General features: G+C 41.2%; 1 protein-coding gene across 2 annotated transcripts in view; it reads right to left on the minus strand.

Moving 5' to 3' along the window:
- bsnb (bassoon (presynaptic cytomatrix protein) b) overlaps positions 1–22,985 on the minus strand; it is a 131,223-nt gene that overhangs the window by 5,785 nt on the left and 102,453 nt on the right. The window contains exons 4-11 of one of the 2 annotated variants that reach the window (XM_067431746.1): positions 16,989–17,189; positions 9,966–16,217; positions 4,884–6,921; positions 3,626–4,482; positions 3,279–3,396; positions 3,026–3,151; positions 2,144–2,199; positions 1,709–1,811 (exon numbers count right to left, since the gene is read on the minus strand). In XM_067431746.1, coding sequence (XP_067287847.1) covers positions 2,159–2,199; positions 3,026–3,151; positions 3,279–3,396; positions 3,626–4,482; positions 4,884–6,921; positions 9,966–16,217; positions 16,989–17,189 — 9,633 coding nt within the window. In that variant the 3' untranslated portion in view covers positions 1,709–1,811; positions 2,144–2,158. Of the gene's footprint in view, positions 1–1,708; positions 1,812–2,143; positions 2,200–3,025; positions 3,152–3,278; positions 3,397–3,625; positions 4,483–4,883; positions 6,922–9,965; positions 16,218–16,772; positions 17,190–22,985 lie in introns of both variants that reach the window. The other variant, XM_067431745.1, reaches the window with a different exon arrangement.

A 22,985-nucleotide genomic window follows, 5' to 3' on the forward strand; every position in this document is an offset into this window, starting at 1 on the left:
GCTTTGTCCTTCAGCATTATACAGTTAGTCATTGCCTTTGTTCACTGCCCTAGCTGCATATACCGCTACATCTGTAATCAATGTATTTGCAAAGTAGTGCACATATTTTGGTTTATCTCCCATAATGCAATGAGACTGTACACTGACAACAAAATGAAATAAGGTAATTTGTCACAATGACATATATTGTACAGAATTCAATTTGGTATTTAAAATGCCTGGGGCCTCATTTATCAACGGTTTGTATGCACAGATATGTGCGTAGTGTAAGAACAGTTTCACGCAGAGTATGGGATTTACTAACTTTACCAACAGAAATGTGTGTAAATATAAGCACACCTCTGAGTATGCTTATGCAGAGAATCTAGTAGTAGAATAGCGATACTACACATAAAAAAGCATTTCAGAGTGTCACAGTATGCATTAAGCAATCTACATATGTCCTGCATTTCCTTTAAAGGTGCCCTAGAATGAGACATTGAATTAACCTTCGCATAGTTAATTAAAAAGAGTTCAGTACATGGACATCACATACAGTGAGTCTCAAACACCATTGCCTCCTCCTTCATATATAAATCTTATTTGTGAAAAACACCACTGAAAAACAGGCTATTTTCAACATAACGCCACCTGTCATGCAATGTCTGGGATCCTTAATATGTACGCCCCTAACATTCGCCCCTAACATTAAATTAGTACTCTACTGTCAAACGGTAACGTTACTGTAAACAACATATTTACAAGCTACCCAGTACAGTTCGTGATTCAAAGTTAAGAAGCTATCATTGTAAAATAAATGCAGTGAAACAGCCAATCAGAGCAGAACTCTGCATTAATATTCAAGACCCTTCCAAATAAGGCAAAAACAGAGCATTACATCCTAGGGACAATTTCTAGGGTTGTAAATGGACCTGTAAAACTGTATCTGGATAATTTTTGACCTTAAATAAGTCACATAGCCTGTATTTAGTTTTTAATTTATTAACTATTTAGAGAAAAATTTAAAATATTGTTTCAAATCATTCTAGGGCACCTTTAATTACAAAACACTATATATACATGTATGTATTTTGATATTTTAAATACCATGCGTAATTGGTGTCAACCCCTATAAACCCTATAAGACAGCTGTGACAAATGTTGGATACAATTATTTCCTTGGACCCAACCTATAGTTCCCTTAATGAAATCCTCAACAAGCCATAATAAAATGGGGCTTTTAAGCTATCACCAGAATATTATTGAAGCCATAGAATGCACCCACATCGCCATAAAAGCACCTTCAACAACCAAATTTAACGATGTATATAGAAAAGTGTTTTATTCTGTTAATATGCAAATCATTTGTGATGCAAATTTGTTGTTGTTAAACTTCATTGCGTGACTCATTCCGCTTTGTGAAGTTCCTCTGTTTTGCCATAATTGTGGTGAGGAAAAAAAACACAATCACATGATCTTTAAAGGGATGTGTTGTCACCATATATGGTTCATTGGAGGCATTTATGAATGCTAATGACCGTGAATGCTTATGCACATGTGGGATTTATCATCAACAATGATTGGTTACTCATGTGTGTAAGAACTGTTTACACATGTTTGATAAATATGGATTTTCCTAGGACGAAATATAGAACCTTTTCTACGCACTGTTGATAAATGAGGGCCCTGGAGTTCTGAAGTAAAGTGAGTTTCAGAATAAAATACTCACCAGTGTCCTCAGGTGTACCCCGCCCTCAGGCTAAAGATGTTAAATGGCAGCAATAAATTCATAGGTTTTTCCAGTTCTAATGCCAAGTCACCCCACCTTATGCCTGAGAAACAATTAAGCAGAACAAAAATCAACACACAAAAAAAACTATGGGTATAAAAAGTTCATATATAGTTCATACTGGAAACAGTAAAAAGTTACAAACACATTTAAAAGGTTAATGCAAGAAATGTGTCAACACTATTCTGTAAGAGTCTGGACATCATCATATGTTGCGTTTTTAAAATATTTTTAACAAGCTTAACCAGAAAGACTCAGCTTAAATTTTGTTGGTGAACAGCATGGCTACAAATCTAGCACAAACTAGTATACACCACACTCGACAAAATTCATGCTGGTCTTTTCAGAAGGTTAATGCACAAAGTGTTTTCTCACCTTCTTATCAGCAGATCACCAAAATGAAGTAAACTTCTTCCCGAGAGCAGATACAGCTGTATGAAAGAGGAGTAAAACAAAAACACAATTGAGGAGCTATATTTTAAAATATCTGGGGCCATATTCAAAATGAAGTTTATCTTGCCACTAGTAGTCCTCCTAAGAGTTCCTAGCTAGGTGTTTTATCTTAAATTTTATAAGAGCAAATTTTTGAGTCTGCTCGTTTAAATCTCTTTTAAAACAGTGTAGCAGTCAGACAGCAGGAACGATAAATATATAATGAGACAAATATACAAATATATAACTATAAAATACTATATATATATTTATATATATATATATATATATATATATATATATATATAGAGAGAGAGAGAGAGAGAGAGAGAGAGAGAGAGAGAGAGAGAGAGAGAGAGAGAGAGAGAGAGAGAGAGCTCCTGTATAAAGAGTTAAAAAATTACGTGAATCACCGTTTTATGAACGGCAATGTTACAGAAGGAATGCATTAACAGAAACGTTAAAATACTATTTCTTAATTCTATTTTTTAAGACCAGATTAGGAGGAACTTTTAGCCTTAAGACTTTTTGGCCCAGGGCTGCAAACAAAGGCTGTAGTTTAAATCTCAAGTAGGAGTAACTCAGGAATTGAGAATTACTAAGATCACAGTACTGCTCAGACCTCTGCCATTTTCAACTTAAACCCAGGATACCCTTGGGTGCTATCCCTGAAATTACTGTAGTGAAAGCTGCTCTGAAAGAAAAGCATCTGCTAAATGGCAACTAATTACTATCCTCAGTCAAGACATGCCACATATTCTCCATAACATCTGTCTCTATCCCTGTTGCCAAAATTTTGATTGCTTATGTTTCACAGTTCCATACCATCTCCCAATTTTCCAGCTTGTTCCGCTGCTCCTCCCTGCAGGATCTTTGTAAGAACATTTTCTCCTTCGGCAGGCTGTTGTGCAGCACTGCCTATACCCCCTGGCCGGGGTACTGCCTTTGAACCTGAAAAGACCAAAGGCACATGGTCTTGTGCTTAGATCACACACCAGTAATAAAGTATGTGTCCCTATTTTGTTGAAAAACTAAATTATATTAGTTAATTTGAATTAGTAGAGTTATTTCCACTTACCGATTCCTGTAACAGGAATCTGGGGTGTTTTTGCAGCCTGAGGTACAGCTTTTGATCCAATAGCAACTGCAGGAGTTGGTGCAGGTGCAGGTGCAGGTGCAGCAGGTTCAGGTTTTACCTACACAGCAAATGAGGGGGCAATGTTAAAAGAAACTATAAACTAATTCAAAATAAATTATATATGGTATTTGTCAATCATGCTTTGAAAGGCAATCTTGTTTATAAAACTTAAAGCATACCTCAAATAACCAAATGTGAAATGTGGTTTCATGATAAATGTAAAATGTATCTTAAGATACAGGTTAAAGAATAGCTTAATGGCAAAGGCAAAATGTATGTAAATTCACCGTAGCAGCAGCTGGCTGGGTTGTGGGGGGTCCTCCTGGCTGTTGTCTTGCCTGGCCCGGAGCCTGACCTGGCTTAGATTGCTGCTGAGTTGTTCCTGTTCCCATGCCAGCAGCTGTGGTTGTGGGCTGAGATGCTCCCATCGTGTTTGCTGGTTGTTGCCCAGGTTGCTGTTGTGGTGGCTGCTGTTGTGTACGGGTTGTTTGTCCCAATTGATGTTGTCCTTGCTGCCCTGTCTCAGGTGGCTGAGAACCTGTCTGCTTGGCAGGTGCTTGCTGGCCTGTTGTAGGTCGCTGCTGTCCTTGCTGTGATTGTAGTTGCTGCTCTCCAAGACCCTGCTGTGACCTGGAACCTGAAGGGGGCTCCTGCCTCCTGGATGATCCTGGTTGCCTCTGCCCCCGTTGTCCACTTGAGGCATGGTGGTGGCCTGATGGATCACGGGAGTATTCTCCTGAGTCTCTGTGGCCAGCTGATCGTGGATCTGAGGATCTTTTTTGTGTGGAGGATGATGTGGGACGGCCGTCTGTGCGGGTGGAAGGATCTTTTGGATGTGATCGCGATGAACGAGACGACCTGGGATCTTCGGAAGAATGACGGGAAGAGGAGTGTCTTCCTGAGCTGCTGCCATGGTGACGGTGTTCCCTAGATGAGGTGGAAGAGGAATGCCGCTGATGTCCATACTCGTCTTGAGGCCACAGGTCTTCCTCAGGGGGCTCATCATAATCATGGTAAGTGTGCTTAACATTGCTCCTCCTGCTTGAGGATGAGTGGCTTCCACTCCCATGGTGTCTAGAGCGGTCTGACCGAGCTTCACGTGGTTTTTCAAACCAGTCTGTCTCCTCCTGACCCAAATGATAGGCTTTTTGGGAAATGAAGGAAGAAAGTCAATACTTATAGGAAGTAGGAAGTGCCAATGGCAAAGAACAGGATATGAACACACTGAAGCCATGCAACGCTCAAATCCCAAAGATGACAGCCAAGGAAAATAAAAAGGGAAGCCAACAAAAACAGTGACGAGAAAAACCAAAAGACAGATTGTAGACATACAGATTTTGAATCACAATCTTAAACAGATAACAGATCACACCATGCAGTTCATGAAAAAAGGCATATATGGTTCCATGCATTGGTTAGAGCATTCACATACAACAATAGTCCAAACATTTGTTTTCTCTGCCTTCAAGGCAAGATCATTGGCATGCAAGTTTTTAATTGTTGGATGCATTTTAACAGGCAGTTTTTAAATTCAGCACCAGTTACCTTCACTGTCTGAAACAGCACAGTGCATGTCATCTGCAAGGTAAGGGTCATCTGGTTTATATACATGACTCTTAGGCATATCCCTTATATGGTGATCCTGTACATCTGGTAAGGAATGGCTGGAGCCATACTGATTTCGTCCATCATGGGGATCTGGCACAGAGCCACGACCAATTCCCATGGGTTTCCCAACAGGACTCAGGGGACTCTCTTCCTCAGAGTTCTGTGTACGCATAGAAGTACGGCCACTGCGACCGTGGGTGCCTCTCTGTGATCGTTCCATGGCATCCCTTTCATAAGATTTACTTCGGTAGCCACTTGAGTCTCTGGATGAAATTTTATCCATACCATAACCCGTGGACCTTGATCGTCCAGAGCCATAAAGACGATCATCCTCTTCTAATGCCTCTCTTGATCCATAGTACTTCTGTTGATCATAGCTCTTTTTTACACCAGTCCTGGACACCACAGTGCAGCTACCACCTGTTGATGTGGTCATGGTGTAGGAGGCTAGATCAGACTCTACATCTCGAGCTTCTTCAATTGGAGAAAACTTGGAGATTTTTTGCTCCATACCTTGCTTCCTATGTTTGCTACGTTTGGATGAAACAGCAGGTGCCAAATTTTTAGATGAGTGCTTCTGGCTGCCCATTCCCCCACTGCTGCGTGAAGGGTGCTTATAGTCATCATAATAATAACCAGAACCACTTACAGTGGTACTTGGATGTCCATGGCTGTCTACTGCACTTTGATAGGCATTTGAATTTCTTCCATACAAATTCTCAGAGCCATCGCCATAAGTTGGTCCACGTGGGCCATTCTCACTTCCATAACCAGCCCGAGACATGTCAGAGGACCCCATATTTTCTTTTGTGAGTTCACTGATATCATCAATCATCACATAATTTCTGGGGATATTTTGTTCTAGATTTGTGGCATAGACACCATCCGTTACATATCCTGATGATGGACTTGGGATACGTTCAGCCAAAGGTTGGTCAGAGGGACGATATTGACCATAAGCATTGTTCAGTGGTGAGGAATAGACACCACTGAATCCAGTCTCTTGAGCCGATGTTGCTATTGGAACTGAAGGATTACTGATAACTTCATAGTTTGTGGGTAGCTTCTGTTCTAGATCAGCAAGCGAAGTTTGTCTTGGCCTTTGATGGGCAGAAAGCATGTCTGCTTGGGGTTGGAATGACATGCTCTGTGGAGGATAAGGTAGGGTCTGCCCTGGTAAAGGTGCAGTTGGTTGAAATCCCTGGTGACTGGGCTGCTGCAAACCTAGATCAGGCTCATAAGTAGGCTGACCATAGCTATGAGTCTGGTATGGCCCTGGGGTCTGATAGGATGAGGGTTGAGGAGGATGTGGTTGGAAGGTTCCTGGCTGGGGATGTGAGGAGGTTGGGTATGGTGTTGGCTGAAACCCAATCTGCTGATAGTTGGCAGTGGGTGGTTGTGTGGGTGTGGGCTGGGCCTGTGGATATTGATATGAAACATATGAGGAAGTAGGAGGGTACTGAGATGCATTCAAATCAGAAGTAAACTGGCTAAGAGGAGCTGTACTTGGGCGTGACAACATTCCATTTTCTTCATAGGTGCCTTGTGCTACCCCAGCTAATCGCAAATTATTCAGCTCACTATCTGACATGTAGTCACGTGCGTCCCCAATGCATCGCAGGTACGCCAACTCTCTCCTCTCTCTCTCTTTAACCCTGGTTTCCTTGCGCTGGGTGATGCCCATTTCCAAGCATCGTAGCTTAGCATCAATCTCCTTCTCCTCCTCCTCTAACTCAGCCTGTTGTTTACGCAATTTGGTGGATTCTTGCTCTACAGCTTTAAGTTCACTCAGCAAGCCTGCCTTCATTGCACCCTGTGAAGGACGTGGCAAAACCCTCTGGGATGCTCCAGGGGAACTGTATATATGGGGAATTGCTGGTGTTACAATCGGTACAGGGGTCTCATCTGGTGGGGGACTGGGCAGAGTTCTCTTCACCTTTCTCATCATTGCATTCTGCTGCTGCAAGGCAGACATCTGGAGAGCAGAGATTTTAGAGACTGATTAATATTACAACAGCCAGAAACTATTTTGAGAGAACCACTTTTTTCTTTAATACTTTAAAAAGCATAATTATTAAACAGTTACAATTACACATGCAAAATACTGTAAATCTGTTAAATATTGCATACACTGCATATTACAGTATATATATATATATATATATATATATATATATATATATATATATATATATATATATATATATATATATATATATATTAGGGGTGTAACGATACGCGTATTCGTATTGAACCGTTCGGTACGAGGCTTTCGGTTCGGTACGCGGTACGCATCATGTACCGAACGGTTCTTGGACTAATTAATTAGATTTGGAAAATAAAAAAAGTTTGTGAAATATAATAATATGCGTTCAACAAGGTAGCCCAATAACCAAAACGACATAACAGCCAATGCCCCTGACACCGCCGAAGTGAAAGAAAAAAAAACACCAAATATGTTTTAGGCTGCTCAGTCAGGTGCTCGCTTACTCAGTAGGCTGCGCGCTGAATGCTCGTGGCAAAATGGCTATTGCGTTTAACAAACCAGAAATAGAAGATCCTCCAATAACCAACAGGTCTGGTGTTTGGGTGAACTTTGGATTCTTTGTAAGCTATGATGGTGTTGGCAAGAGTGATGGATTCAAAAACAACGGTATGTCGCATTTGCTGATGGTACAGCAGCGGGAATAATTCATGTCATGTCAATCAACTAATTTACGCCCACAACAAGACGATAAAAAGAAGAAACAGCCACAAACTATCCCACAAACTATGCCCGCAGCATTTAGACAGACATTTCCAACTTATTCAAATGGCAAAAGAGATCACCGCGGCGAGAGGTCCATTTATAGCCGCGGATATGAGACCTAACGCCCGTTTCACACACACTCCGTCTGCAGTGCGTGTGCGTTGCGTTTTTTCCCGTACCAATGTTAACGGATTACAGTTTTCACACTGCACGCGGATGCGGTCCGTCAGTCCGTTCCAGGTGCGTTGCGTCTGCAGCAGTGCACGGATCATTTTCGTACCGAGTCTATTTTTTGCTGCGCTGCGTTGCTGCATTAAAGTGATAGAACATTGTTCGCATTAAAATAAACATGTACTGACGCGAAAATCTAGTAATTTCACCACAGATGCATATAATCTAAAATATACTCTTGTTTCAAAGTCAACACATGGCTTTTTTTCTCTCAAGTAAAGCAACAAAACGACACCTTACCTGGCATTTAGGTTTAAAAAAATGTGCCATAATGTGCCACTCGTACTTTCCTAGAGGTGAAAAGCAAAGTTCTTTTTGACCTGCAGGATTTCTTTTAAAAGGGTGTAAAAACGAAAGATAAGACGAGAGTCGGCTGTTTTTGAATAGACTATTGTAGGTTTCTAATTTAAAATGTTTGTGATTTAAGGCTATAAACTATGTTTAAATGTTTTGCCACTTGTGTGAGCTAAATCTAAAGTATATAAATATGAATAAATGAATTTAATAAAATGTTGTTTAAATGTAGTAGGCTACCTAACCTGACTTCTATTAAAGAGTAAACAAAGAGAATTGGAATTCTGACGAGGCATGTTCAGTAAGAACTTTTGGATTTTAAATAAAAAATAATGAATAAATGCTGTGTTTGTGGTGTGCAACAGCGGATCAGTTGCGGACTGCAAACGCAGCAAATGTGGAAGCACTATAGGGTGTGGGACTCCTGCAACGCGCACCGCACACGCTAATGTAAAGAGCTAATGTCTTATTCCTGTAACTACACAGAAGATGGGTAAAGTATAGCTCCATCATTGTTCAATGTAAAAAAAAAAAAAAAAAAAATCATACTTGTTAGTTTTAATAAAAAAATAATAAAAAAAGGTAATTTATCTGCCAATTTTTTCTTTTTGCTGTATCTAAAACATACCGAACCGTACCGAACCGAACCGTGACACCAGTGTATCGTATCGAACCGAACCGTGCATTTTGTGAACCGTTACACCCCTAATATATATATATATATATATATATATATATATATATATATATATATATATATATATATATATATATATATCAAAGGAATGTTGGGGCATACAACACATTATAATGTATTGCAAGCACAGGCAGAGACAAACAGTTATTTTAAGTGAATCAATTATAAAGTAGCAAGGACACAATATTATATAAATTGTTAATGCTTTTAGAATCAATCAGGCAATACATTGTACATAGATAAAAATGGCTACGATCCTATTTAATTGAATGACTTTGTACTTGTTTTATATTTTAGTGTTAACAAAAACATTTTTTTCAGTTTACAAGAACTAAATAGTAAAATATATAATGAATAAAAACATCTGCATACCTACAGTAATGTGGAGTTAGAGAGTCCATTAATGAAATTCAATTAAAACACATTGGATGAAGAAGCCTCCTTTTAGCTGGTGTGCAATTCTCTGAATGCACAAGCCAGAGCATTCCTTCGACAGGAATCAAACTGAGAATGAAATGCTCAACCTCTCTGACCAGCTGCTGACAAGCCGGAAGACAGCAGGGCTGACCCAGTATGCCTACACTTTGTGCCACCCCCTAGCATTTCAGAGATTTTGCCAGATATAGCAGTTTGTGTGTGTGTGTGAGTGTGTGTGTGTGTGTGTGTGTTTGTGTGTGTTTGTGCTTGTGTTTGTGTGTGTGCGTGTGTGTGTGTGTGTGTGTGTGTGTGTGTGTGTGTGTGTGTGTGTGTGTGTGTGTGTGTGTGTGGTAAAGAGAGTGGGGAATGAATGGATATAAAATAAATAAAACATTTGTCAAGTGAACGGAAAGGTTTGGTGTTGTCCAACCCACACCTTATTATTATTATATTTTTTACCAGGGTATTAAAGCCTATACTGTTATAGATGGTGTATACAGTGTATAAATGGTAAAACTGGTAAGAATTGGTGATTGAACTGCCTCAAATTACTACCTACAAGCTGTGGTTTTGTCTTAAACAACAGAAAACTGTATAGTAAACAAATATTGTCAATAAAATGGTTCCATACCTGGCTTGCTGAGCTGGTTTGACTTTGGTATAAGGAGAATTTGGTCTTGTTTGGGTCTTCTGATGTTGGGCTGAGAGGCTTAGGATCTGACATGGACCGTTGAACACTCTTTATGGGCCTTGGAATAGTCTGATGTCTCTGTGGTGATTCTGCAGTGAAGGCTTTTTGTTGGGGAGTCACATGTGCCTTATTAAGTTTCTCACTGGAAGTAAAGGTAGTCTCCAACATACGATGGGGGGACAAGGGAGACACTGGAGAGTACAGCACTTGTGGAGATTTGGGTGGATGACGGGAAGGAGATTCATTTTGCTGCTGAGCTTGTTGGTATCCAATATCTAATGGGTCTGGCTTTCTCCTTTCAAACTTGGTCGGTGTGGCACCAACTAATTGCAGACTAGTGGAATAGGGACTTACAGTTGTAGGAACACTGAGCTGAGGAGCAACCACTCCGTGGGATTGTGCCTCTGGATCAGTTTGACAGGCTAAACTCTCTCCCTTATGGGTCCTTTCTGGAGCAGATATGTAGTGAAGGAGTTCAACCTTTGAGGTTTCAGCCATGGTAATGTGTATAGCTGGAGATATTCTACCCAACTGGTCTGACTCAGTCTGACATGAGGAGTCATTGGTGGTCTGAATGGCAATGCTGGATTTAGATGCATCACTCTTAGTATCTGCAGTTGGTTCAGAATGTTTGGAGTATCTTGAACGTCTGCGGCGTATTGGCTGAGTGTCCCACTCACCCTGGTCTTCTTCATCAGTCTGAACGCTGCAGTCAGCTATACGTCTAGTTCTACGACGACGAGACATAAGTTTGTCCTCTGTGTCTTCATCATCAGTTTGGACACTGCAATCTGCAATTCTCTTTACAGACTCATCCTCTGATCCGTTCCTCAAACGGGGCATAGAGTTTTGTTTCTTCATCATCCGGCCATCTCCATGATCTTCACTATTCTTAAGGGACATCTCTGAAGAAGAGCTGGCCAAAGGCCTAGTGGACACCACTGCCTGGACCACCTGCCCATCGGCACATGGCAAGATCTGCACACTCTGGCCTTCTTGTGGAATAATTCTACCACTCTGATCATAGATAATTGAGATGGTTTGAGGTGTAGTTCCACCAACCATCACACCTTGAGCTGTTGTAGCTGCTGCTGCAGCAGCTGCTGAAGCAGCCGCAGCCTCTGCTGCAGCTGCTGCAGCAGCTGCTTCAATGGCTGCTGTTTTCTGCCGCTTTTGTTCTTCAAGCTGCTGCTGGAGTTGCTGTTGCAGAGACTGAATGTGGTCAAGCTGCATCCTTTGTTGTGCCAGCTGCTCTCTTTGCATCACCAGCTGGGTTTCTCTTTCAGCCTGTTGCTGCTGAATAACCTGCTGCTTGATGGTCTGTAGTTCCTGAATCTCCCGTTGCATGAGCAGATGTTCTTTCTCTCTGTGCCTCTGGAGCTCTAAGCGGTCCCTCTCCAACTCCTCTTGTAGACGTAGCTGACGCAATTTCTCCAACTCAACACGTTCTCGTTCAAGCTGCAAGATTTGCTCCTGTTGTTGCCGCAATCGTTCCTCTTCTTTTTCCTTCTCAATATTAGCAGATGTGGTTATAGTGGTACTGGCAGATGTATCTGGATAGACTCGGGTAAATGCCTGGGTCTGCTTTTGTGGCACTGTTAATATTTGAGGTTGTGTCTGAGGCTGGCTTTGAGCTTGAGATTGTTCCTGACCCTTTACCAAAGACTGCGGTTGAGTTTGGGGTGGTGTTTGGAGTTGTGTTGCAGTACCTTCTACTGAAATATGAGCCAAGGAAGCCTGTTCATTTACAACTGGTTGGACTGGCACTGTACTGGTATGTGCTGGTTGTATACTTTGCATAACAGTTTTAGGTGCTGCAGTTGTTGACATACTTCCAGGTGCTGTAGGCTTTCCGAGGTAAACTGGAGCTTCCTGGGAGGTACTAGAAGATGGAACACTTCCTGATGAAGTATCTGGAGCAGTTACTGAAAACCGATTTGGAGGAGGATATCTGTAAGGTCCCTGGGCATTAAGAGGCATTCTTGGGGTGACTTGAGGCAACCTGGTGAGGTTAGCCAGAGGTACAGCAGTTACATTGCCTGAAGAGTAAGGTCCGTATACTCCTCTTAACATGGGGTTAAGAACAGGGGCAGGCTGGGTGGTGATTGGCAGGGTGGAGGCAATTGGGGTGTTGATAGTAGAATATATCATGCCATCAGCTGTCCTTACAGCAGGGGGGTATAAAGACCTTAGGCTAGCTTGTCTAGCATTGATTAAATTTGTAAGTGTTTGACCATGTACTGTTGGTCTACCATCTGGACCATACAACAAGTTGGCTCTAATAGATGCTAGGCCTTGTTGAAGGTTAAGTCTGCCAGCAGGGCCTCCTCTCCCAGCACCATACTGCAGAAGCTCAGGATTACTGGTGTAACGACTACCAAACTGCTCCATGGAGTTAAGAGCAGCACACATTCTGCTAATCTCTCTGGCTGTAGTGGCACTGTACTGAGCAAGATTGGATTCTTGAAAACCACCTAGATCACGTGAAGGATAACCATACTCTGCATTTATATTTGACATTGAGCCGTATCTTCGCAAAGGTAATGGTGGAGCCGTATCACCTCCTTGATGGCGTAGATCTGTGTAAGATCCATATTGGGCACCCATTCCAAGATATCCTGCTTCATAGGCCTGCTTCATGGTGCTTAAATCCACTGCAAGATCTCCAGGGTCAGTCCTCTGATAATATTGGAGACTTGAACCTGCTAGATTATTGTCTGACATAGATGGCTGAAGTCGTCCTGGAGGAGGCAAGGTAAAAGATTTGCGTTCATCTGCAGCTGTTTGGATATTTGCTGTTTGGTAGCCATCATTTCCAGGTTGGTTTTGCTGCCCGGGAGCTTGAGATGGCTCTGCAGATGGCTCTGATTGAGTTGTCTTACCTCTCTGAGCAAAAGGGCCTGAGCAACTACCTGCAAATGGTAACTTGTAGACAACATCACAGCAAGCTAACTGATTCTCTGGTTTAATCTGTCCTGTGAGATCTAGAACCTCTACTGGAGGAGGAGGCTCCTCTCTTTTAACAAGCTGGGACACTGTAGCTCCCGGAGTGCTATTCTCATCCAACTGCACCATCATTACCTGGGGCTTCACTGTGGAGAGATTCACCACAGCAGGCTTGTTCTTTAGCTCCAAAGCCACCCCACCATATATGTCATGACCAAGTGTCGGTGTGGTAGATGTAGAGCATGTTAATGGTGGTGGAGGTAGCGGAGATATCTTGGGAATGGAAGTAACTTCTGTTTGTGTGCCTCCACCAGTGTTCTGGCTTACCACCAAGTCCTTCTTTAACAATATTGGTTGCACTTGATTAGCTAAGTTGTACCGGGCAAAAGATGCATTTTGTTGATGCTGCTGGAGCTGTTGCTCAAGGAGCTCTTGTTGTTGCTGGAGTTTCTGTTGCTGTTTCTGAAGTTGCTGCTGTTGAATGCCTAGATTTTCCAGACATGCATCAATTTTTGGAATTGATGGATCTGTGATTAGCGGCCTGGTCTGGGTCAGACAGACTGCAGATCCAACTCCTTGACCAAAGTCGACTCTATTTTGCAAAGGATCTCCATACACGACTGGTTGCCTTGGCTGTGATATGAACATGGATGCTGCCACAGTCACACTTACTGTTGTTGGTGTAGTTGTTGTCACTTGAGGTTGTGCCTGTGCATTTAGATTCATAATAAGAGGTTGTACAGCAGTATGGCGATTTTGGGGTGTTTCTGCATCAATAGAGTATCGTCGAGTATCAGAAGCTAGAGATGTTAGATCCATACCCTGGTCTGTCATAATGATTGGGGCAGGCTTCATTGGTGTTCTAAGATCTACTATATTACTACCAGTGGCAATTGTGCCTTGCTCTACAACTCTTGAGGTACCAGGTACTGTGGAGATTCTACACAAGGATATGTTTCCTACAGGAAGAGATCCACTACTTTGGGAACCAGCAGAAGTGGCAGTGCTCACAGCCACACTAACTCGCTCTGATATCTGTGTCCTTTGCAAGCTATGTTGAGGTGATGGGTGAGCTGGATATTTCTGTGGTGATGTAGGTGACTTCATTGTTGTATGTTGAGTCTGATAAATTGTATGTTGGCTGTCTTTTGTTGGTGATGATAAAGGTGAGGTGGAGGAATTTACAGTCACTGGTTTGGTTTGACTGCTAGTTCCTGATCCTAATGTAATCACCATAACTGGGGAATCTTGGGAGGACTGTTGTCTTGCAAGACGTGGTGCCCCTGTTCTATGAGGGGTCTGAGAGGTTTGAGCAGGTGCCACTGTAGAAGTAGTACAAGGTGCAGGGGCACGCGTTGGACTTTGTGTGGGGGAAGTAGAAGGGGATGTGGAAGGACTTGAGCCTTTAAAATATGAGAACATCTTTGATGATAAGGAGGATGATCCAGGATCAGGCACTTGGCCCTGTACTGTCCCCTGAAGTCTTCCTTGAGGCTGTGTGGGAGCAGGCTGCCTAACTTGAGACTGTGGGGAACCAGTAGAATGGCCTCCTTTAGAGGTTTGGTTGCTCATTCTAACTTGATTTTGTTGTGAATGACTCTGTGTAGAATGCACCCTTTGATCCCCTCTTCCTGAAGGATCATTTCCAGAGAATGAGACTGGAGCTGAGATCTGGGTAGGACTTGTACCTGGACTCAAAGTAGTTGTTCCAGAATCTAAATGGTGTTTTCTGTCTGTTTGAAGGACTCTTTCCTGATTTGGTTGTCCTTGTCTCCCTGGTGCCCGTTGCTGCTGCTTTTGCATCATCTCTGCTTTTCGCATCATTTCCTCATAAACCTCTTCAGCACTTTTTAATGATTTATCTGCTGTGGAGGGAGAAACAGCAGAGGTTTTCTCTGTTGGAGAGTATAAAGACATGAATGTAGGTAGATTATATTCACTGCCAGACTTGTACAGCTTTGAACCCATTTCAAATCCTTCAGCTTCTGAATCCATGGAGGGAGAGTATTCTGAGCAGGATGATCTATGGAGTTCTTCCATTTCTGCAGCTTGTCTGAGCTCCTCTGTTGGGGATGCATCTTCAATAGGTGAAAGGTTACTAGGTGGTGTCTTTGATCTCTCTCTGCGTCTCTGAGCCCTCAGTTCCTCTTTGTCTCTTTTAGTTTTTCTGGCTGTGCTGCGAATCCTCTGCTGCTCCAAGTCTCTCATCTTCTCCTGCTCTCTCAGAAGTTCCTCTTCTTCTCGCAATTCATCTTCTTCTGAGGAGTCCTCAATGGTGGGAAGTAGTGGACCATGGGATCGATGCCTTGCTTTTCTTTGTTGCTTTGCTTCCTCAAGCCTTTGTCGTCTGCTAGGACTGCTATCACTGTCATCTTCCATTGATGACACAGAGGTTGGAGAAGTTCCAGAGGTATAACTAGGAGTGGTTGCAGGAAGGGTTGAAGAGTATTCTCCCCTTGACCTTTCTTCAGGTGACCCAGTAAGACTTTCCATCTCAAGCTCAGGCTCCCTGAGGTCATGATCTGTGCTGAGTTCCATGTCACGATTGTAGCTATTTGTATTATTCAATTCTATAGTTTTAAATCGTCTTAGACCACCTTGTGAGGCCATCATGTCATCTGCTTCACCTGATTTGTAGTTATCAGTGCTTTTAGAGTCTTCTTCAAAACTGCTAGATTGCTGCGTCAGACGACGTCTCTCTTTTCCAAGATCTCCACTGTGTTTATGACTCCTTTTTGTCTTAACGTGGCCCTCAACATCTGCTGTATCTTCCTCATCTGCACTCATCTCCAGAATCTGTCTCCTCATGAACTCCTCATCTGTTAGCTCTTTCTGTGACTTCTTCTGTCGGGGTGGTAATGGGGAAAGTCCACTTTCACTGCTGTCTTCCACATAATCATGTCTTAATTTACAGCTGAGATCATCCGATGCTTCTTCATCAGACTCAAATTCCTGATCTTGTGATATAGACAGAGAACGAGGTCTCTGCTGTTCTGCAGTGTCCCTTCCATCACGATGCTGTCCTTGGTCAGTGACTGTATGTGACTCCAACAGAGGTCGCATTGAACTTTCCAGTTTTGTTAGTTCAGATGGACTTGGGGGGCTGCGTTGTTCAGAGATCCCCCTCTCATTGAGCTTTATGGAGTCCTCTTGGATCAAGCCTGTAATCTCACTCTGGGAGCTGGATATACCATCTGAGGAGTAGCCTGTATCACTCAAGCTCTGTGTACTGGACTTGTTGGAATCCTGTAAATACAGAGGATAATGCATTAGGCCATAGGTCATATATATCAATTCAATTAAACTGAAAGATTTACAATATCAACATTTAAAACATTCATAAAAAAGTTTATAAAATACAATTAACAAAACATGCAAATAGCACATATTAGACAAGCATGCAAAATGGAAATGATCATCAAAAGTGAATTTAAATATTGATGAAAATTGTAGTCAATGTAAACAATAATACTATTTAATGATGTAGATAAAAATGGCATGCATATATTAACAAAATATAACTTTCACAATGTATGTCACATTAAATGGGGCTATTTGTTACATCAGTTCTTTGTAATGGCTAATTAAAAAGAGTTTAAAAATGATGTTGACTCATCACTGTGTAACCATCAGGTACTGGAAATAGTGATTAGTCCCTGAGATTTTTAACTTTAAACAGATTTTGAGTACAGATAAAATTGGTTAAATTATTTGACATGGAACATTCCCATAACAGAATGTTGAAGTGATCTGTTATGAAAGACAAATACAGTGGTGATGAGGACACAGAGGGCCACTCACGTCATCTTGTTTAGATTTCTGCATGCCACTACTTTTCTTCTCATCTTTTTTATCCGATGTTCCCTTTTTAGACGATGTTTCTGTTTTGGACATAGCTTGTTTCTTGTTAATGCCTTGATCTTGTTTTTTTGTCTCAGCCTTAGTTGCAGGTAATTGTTGAGAGGGGCCCTTGGACTGTGGCGCCCCTTGTTTTACCGGAGAGAAAGGACCACTTACTTGGGCACCAGGTGGCTTTTGCTGCTGAGGGCCGACAGGTCTCAGCGCAGCTTGCTGACTGGGCCCTCGCTGCTGTTGTTGATTGGCTGGGCCTGGTAGTCTGGGAGATCCAACGGATGGTGGCACAGGAGTAGGAATATCCCCTAAGCTCCCTGACATTGCTCTCTGGGTCTGGCATGTCAAACACAGCCATTCTTTTTTCTGAAATTGAAAGACAAGCATTAAAATTAGTATCATAAATTTTTTTAAAGATATAAAGGGGAGAAAACTGTAGACATGGTGAAAGTGTCAATAGTCAGATTACATGTGATTTATCACATCACTTGCCTTCACTGGCATTCTTTCTTCACTCTCTGCCTGTCACACAACTATTGTAATTCAAAAGGGATTTGGTAAAGTCGAGCAAGCAAGCATAATTGGGTTCTGGCCAAGATTGTGACCTTTTCTCAAAGGCCTTGCTGACTCTTTTCAAAGCCATGGTGTTTAATGCACACAATTATGTAGCCTCTGGTAAGTTCAGGTAGACACACAGGATCAGAAAGATCACTGATTCCACCCACAGCAGGAGGCTCCTGTGCGTTCAAAGCATCCAATTAAACAATTTAGGGGTGTAAGACTATAAACGTACGTTCATTATAAAAGCATTTCGCTTTAGCATTTGGATCAAGAGCTCATAAAACAACTGCATACCAGATTTTCTAGCACAAAGCCCAGAAACAAATTATTGCAAACATTGACTGTGCAGTACATAGCCAACCCTATAATAGCTATACACATGAAACACATAACCCAAAAAGACAAACAAAATATATAAAATGACATCTATGACACCTGACTTCATAAACCCAGAGATATTATAGATCACACAAAACAGTAAAAAAATAACAATTTTTATTAGTAAAACTCACTACAGCAATGAGGCAATAATTCTTTTGAATATTTTAGAAGCTAATAGTACACTACAACACAAAAACATCTATACTGAATTGAATCTTATTGTCATTAATAGCCATTTTATGATTTATGTCTACAGTCTTAAAAACACTAAAACCATACAGATATACTGTGAGATTACAAAAGTCATCGCTAAGTTTAATGAGTCTCTTTAGTACAGCAATAAACAAAATTACTCCTAGTCCCTCAACATTCTTGTCAGACTCATATACTTTTATATTACCTGGCAGAAGGCTTACCAATATGGTAGTCTTGGAATGTTTGCTTACAGGGTTTTATTTATATTCAATGACTGAGGTTTGTTGATTCAGGTTGATAAACAAGGTGTACACCCCATGGGGTTCTGTTTTGATCTACACTGATGCAACTGCTTTTACATTTCTGGTGCACACAAACTACCACAACCTGCATCAGATAATGCTCCCTAGGTTATATAGAAGTTATCGTCCAAAGATATTATGGCTAGTTGCCAAGATATTGCTATGCGGTTGCGAAGGTGTTCTAGCAGGGTTTTAGCATGTTGTTACGCAGTTGCAAGTGTTGAGTGTTCTGGGTGGTTGTTTACCGGCTGCTTATTGGGTGGTTGCTTAAGAACATATCAGCATTTTCTACAGGGACTTTTACACTTGAGGAACTTTTTCATAGTTTCCAGAATTAATGCTGGAAGTTCCCGCTTTGTGGCGTGTTACTACTAAATTAGCTCCTCCTTCAGAGTAGGGTCTAACTAAGCACAGTAGGAACTACCAGTGACGCAAGTGTACACTGATGCATGCAAAATACCAGCACCTGCCACTTAAAAAAAAGCTGTGTACGCACACAAATTATAGTCTTTATATTTACTCTATTTACTCTACAAACATCTCAACCTTCACACTAAGAAGACCAAACGAAACATGATTATGTATTTCTGCTAAGACAGCGACATTAGGCATCAACCACACGGCAAACGCTAATACTGTTTTAAAATTTACTTTCTTTGTATAATAGTTAAATCTAATAACATTAGACAGGAGTGTTAAACAGATTGTAAACTAAGAGACAGAATGGGAGCGCTTTGCTCAGAATCTGGCATTCTCAGCACAGTCAAAATAAATGTCTGCTGTCAAAATAAAAGTCACAACAAGTGCGGTTTACATCATTTCAGAGTTCCAATTGGCAGTGTGATTGCAACCAGGAAAATGGCCCTAAAACTACCCGTTGAGAAAGTCTAATTATGACTTGAATCAATTAGTCATATTCTGAAGTTTAATAAAAAAGGTTTAGAGATTTTACAAAAAAGAGCAAAATATAATACATCCTAAAATGTAACTGTGCAAGCAGCGAGGTGAGGGACCGTGAGAGCGGGCCGGTGGCGAGTGTTAATGAGCGCCAGCTGCGCACCACACCGGTCACGTCTCACGGCGGAGTGACGGGAGTATAAAAGGAGGAGCGACGACAGTGGAAGACGAGAGAGGACCAGGCCTAGATTTATGTTATGTTTTGTTGTGTGTGCGGGAAGTCGGCCGTGAGGGGCTGCCCGCGTTACTTTCGTGTTGTTTATTTTTATTTGATTAAAAGTCTTTGAATGTTCAAAGGCCGGTATCCGCCTCCTTCCTTCCCATCTACAAACTCCGTTACAGTAACCATACAAATTATCCCATGAAAATCTCCAAAACCAGACAGTTGAGGAGAGAAAGAAGTAAACAGCTCTTCTTTTATCAAAATTCAGACAAAATGTATGTGCACAGCTTTGCTTGACTGGTGGAGCGGGTCAGGATGAATTCTGGGGAGAGGCTGGGGAAAGGAAAGGTTTTGCCATGCGAGACAGATGCCTTTTCTTTTTGATTCTACTTCCCCCCCAGTGCTCCACACTGAAGCTAAATATAAACAGGTGCAGCGTTCACTCAATGCTTGCGCAAAGCTCACAAAATGCTCTGCCATCTGTGCCTTTCTGCTTTTTATATGCAGTGTTGAAGCGAGATGGACGTTGTGTGAGTCTAGTCATTTGTGAGGTGTGCTTTTAGCATAATGAACAAAGCAGAGGTAATGCTGTGTGTCTGCGAAGAAAGCCCAAGAAAAATTGTAAATGAATTCTCATTTTAAAGAAAATGATCTGTGAAAGCTGAAATTAAATTGGACTGGCTAAATTTAGATGAATGCTGGATTTCAACCGCATCTACCATATCATTTTTTGTGTGTGTATTCAAAGCCAATTGTCTCAAAAATATGAATGGGGAATGTGTCTACTTAGCCTAAATGAATTTGAGACCTTTGTCTGTAGAGGTTAACCGGAAGTGGTCCAATAAAGAGGCAAATTTAAAAAAATAAATAATGTTAACAACGTAGTATTTTGTATTCATGTGAGATTTGGAAAGCATGGAAACCGCAGGCGCAGTGTCAGCTGTTACTGGAAGCAGGACAATTAGACAATTCTTTCATTTGCTATTCAAAGTCAAATCTAAGACTTTAACCTTTGAGTCAAGTTTCAAGTAATTGCGAAAAAATACACCATCCAAGTATTCAGAAATAATAGAAAATGTCTGGATTAATGGGATCCAAAGCCACAACAGTTCATTTGAAATTTGATTATTTATTTGATATTATGCAATACAGCTAGCTAACTAGACTACTGTGAAGAACATCAAATGTTTGCTAACATTATTTAGTTAATCCACAGGACCTGAATTAGCTAATTGCGTACTTGTGTTGCTGTCTGTGTTTCTGTTATTTTTGCTGCCATTTCTTGGTGCCTTTTGATGTTGCCATCAAACAGGTGCAGATACGACTGTTCTGCATGTTGGGATAACCTTTACATTCAACAGATTTCAAATGTGTTACATAACAACTTTTCTAACAAACAGCTGCATGCATCTGAAAGAGCAGATGTCTCCAAAGGTTGGCAAGTCAAATCAAAAACTTGCATTTGACTGAAAATGCTTTACATTCCACCACAGCAACTTGAGTCTGTCTACAGTGAAAGCATTGAATCTGCTCGTCATTCAAGTCATAGCACACATATGGCATTTCTAAGTAACTCATTCTAATGGTGCCATATGTACGAATGACAGCTAGTGGTTGAGATCGGTACTGCAGATCCAAATTCAAAATATTGTTTGCCCTGCCCCCTCCTCAGACTTCACGCTCACACGGGTTGCAACAGGAACAAGCAAGTGACAATGGAATGAGCGAGGAGATTGTAAGTTACACAATGTAAGTTGATTCATCCAAATTTTAATATGTTCTTGTTCATAGAGATTTTTAGATGGATGCCGAGGCTTTTTAGGTAAGGTAGAATCTGTGATCTCAGTTGATTTGCTGGCTTCCATGACAGCAATACGCTGTGTTTTCCAACAACTGCCAATCTGCTGTGTTGAAATACTATTGGGTAAATTCAGCATGTTTCCTAGATATCTGCAAACATATTATGGTATGCTTTAGTACAGTCAAAAACTTACATACAGCACTTTTAATACAGATGGGGAAAATAAAGCTCTACGAGACCACAATGAACACTTCCAGTGTAAACAGCTTTATTTTGTATGTGTAAACAGACCCCCTATTGGGAAAATCAAGTTTTTAAAGGGGTGATGACTTGAGAAATCAACTTTCCCTTGAGCTTTTGATATATAAAAGGTTGTGGTAATATAAGAATATCCGGTAAGTTTCAGAGCTGAAAACTTCTTTGTTAGTCAAAGAAAAGCTTTTATAGACACCAGGCCTAGAAAACGATCATGTGAGCATCTTTATGCCATCACGCAACGAAACACTCCGCTACAGCACGCCTAATTCAGTAGCCCCGCCCACCGACTCAAGGAGGTGATCGGCTCACGCTAGCCAACAACAATAAACATGCCAAAGAAGACAAGAAGATATTGCGCTATTCCTGGTTGTGGAAGAACACAGTCGCTGCATGCAAGTTTCCTTCGGATCCTAATATTAGGAGTGTGTGATAGTTCATTTATTTTGAATGAATTTCCAGCTGACGTTGGGAACACGTGTGTTTGCTTCATTTCACTGCGGAATCATTTGTAAACAAGTCTCAGATGCTGGATTTGCAGACATTTTGAGATTAAAGCACAACGCTGTTGCTTCTATATTAGATACAACAGGAATGGTGCAGCACACTTATGTGAGTAAAACGTGTTTTTATATGTAATAGAATACTATGTGTACGTGTAAAAGAACATACCTTTAGCACACTGGACTTGCAAAGCCCAACGCTCCGGTGCTGTGTGTTTGGTGTGTTACCAAAACGTAAGCCAGTCAGCAGGCCGATTAATCTCAAAAAGTGAAATGATATTCCTCTCTTGATCTGCATTTTTTACTCTCTCCTGACCTGACATTTGAAGGGTGCGCGCGCATGTATGTGTGTGTGTGTCTTTGTGCGTGCGCGGTTCGTGCGCTTATATCGACCGATCGGGTGGCCAATGTGATACAAATATAATAATATATCACGGGTGGATAGGAAATAAATCATTATGTTTGTTTGATAGAGATGTTTATGAGCCCTGTGGTCAAGAGAATCATTCTGGTTGCCGCTTTCAAAACAATCCCTTCCTTATGTGAACTGAACTGAAAAGGGGAGCTGACGCTCATTAAATATGCAAATCTTATCCAATCCTAGCCGTGGGCATTTACTTCCAAGTTTCCAGTGCGGCACGCCCATCAAAACCCAGTGTTCAGGAGACAGCCTCAAAACCAGTGTATAAAATAGCCTATTACTTATTCATTATGATGTTTTTGAATGTAAAAACCACACAGATGTCATCAGTATAACACATTTTTAAAAAGCCAGTTCATGACACCTTTAATGTTTTTTATAAACATTTTTAATGTTTATTTTTATATATATGTGGTGTTTTAAACATTGTACAAATTCCTAAATCAACACCACTGCTGAAAAATTTCTCCTTAAAATTGCAATGAAAAAAGACATGGTTTGAAATAGGCTTGTCCTAACCAATCACGTCAACATGTGGGCGGCTTTATCACATCATTAACTATTCTCTAAAGCAGATGAGTCTCAAGAGATGAAAGTGAAAGCAGGTTAAATATATGATGTAT

This window comes from Pseudorasbora parva, chromosome 22, assembly GCF_024679245.1.
Source record: "Pseudorasbora parva isolate DD20220531a chromosome 22, ASM2467924v1, whole genome shotgun sequence".
NCBI lineage: Eukaryota > Metazoa > Chordata > Actinopteri > Cypriniformes > Gobionidae > Pseudorasbora > Pseudorasbora parva.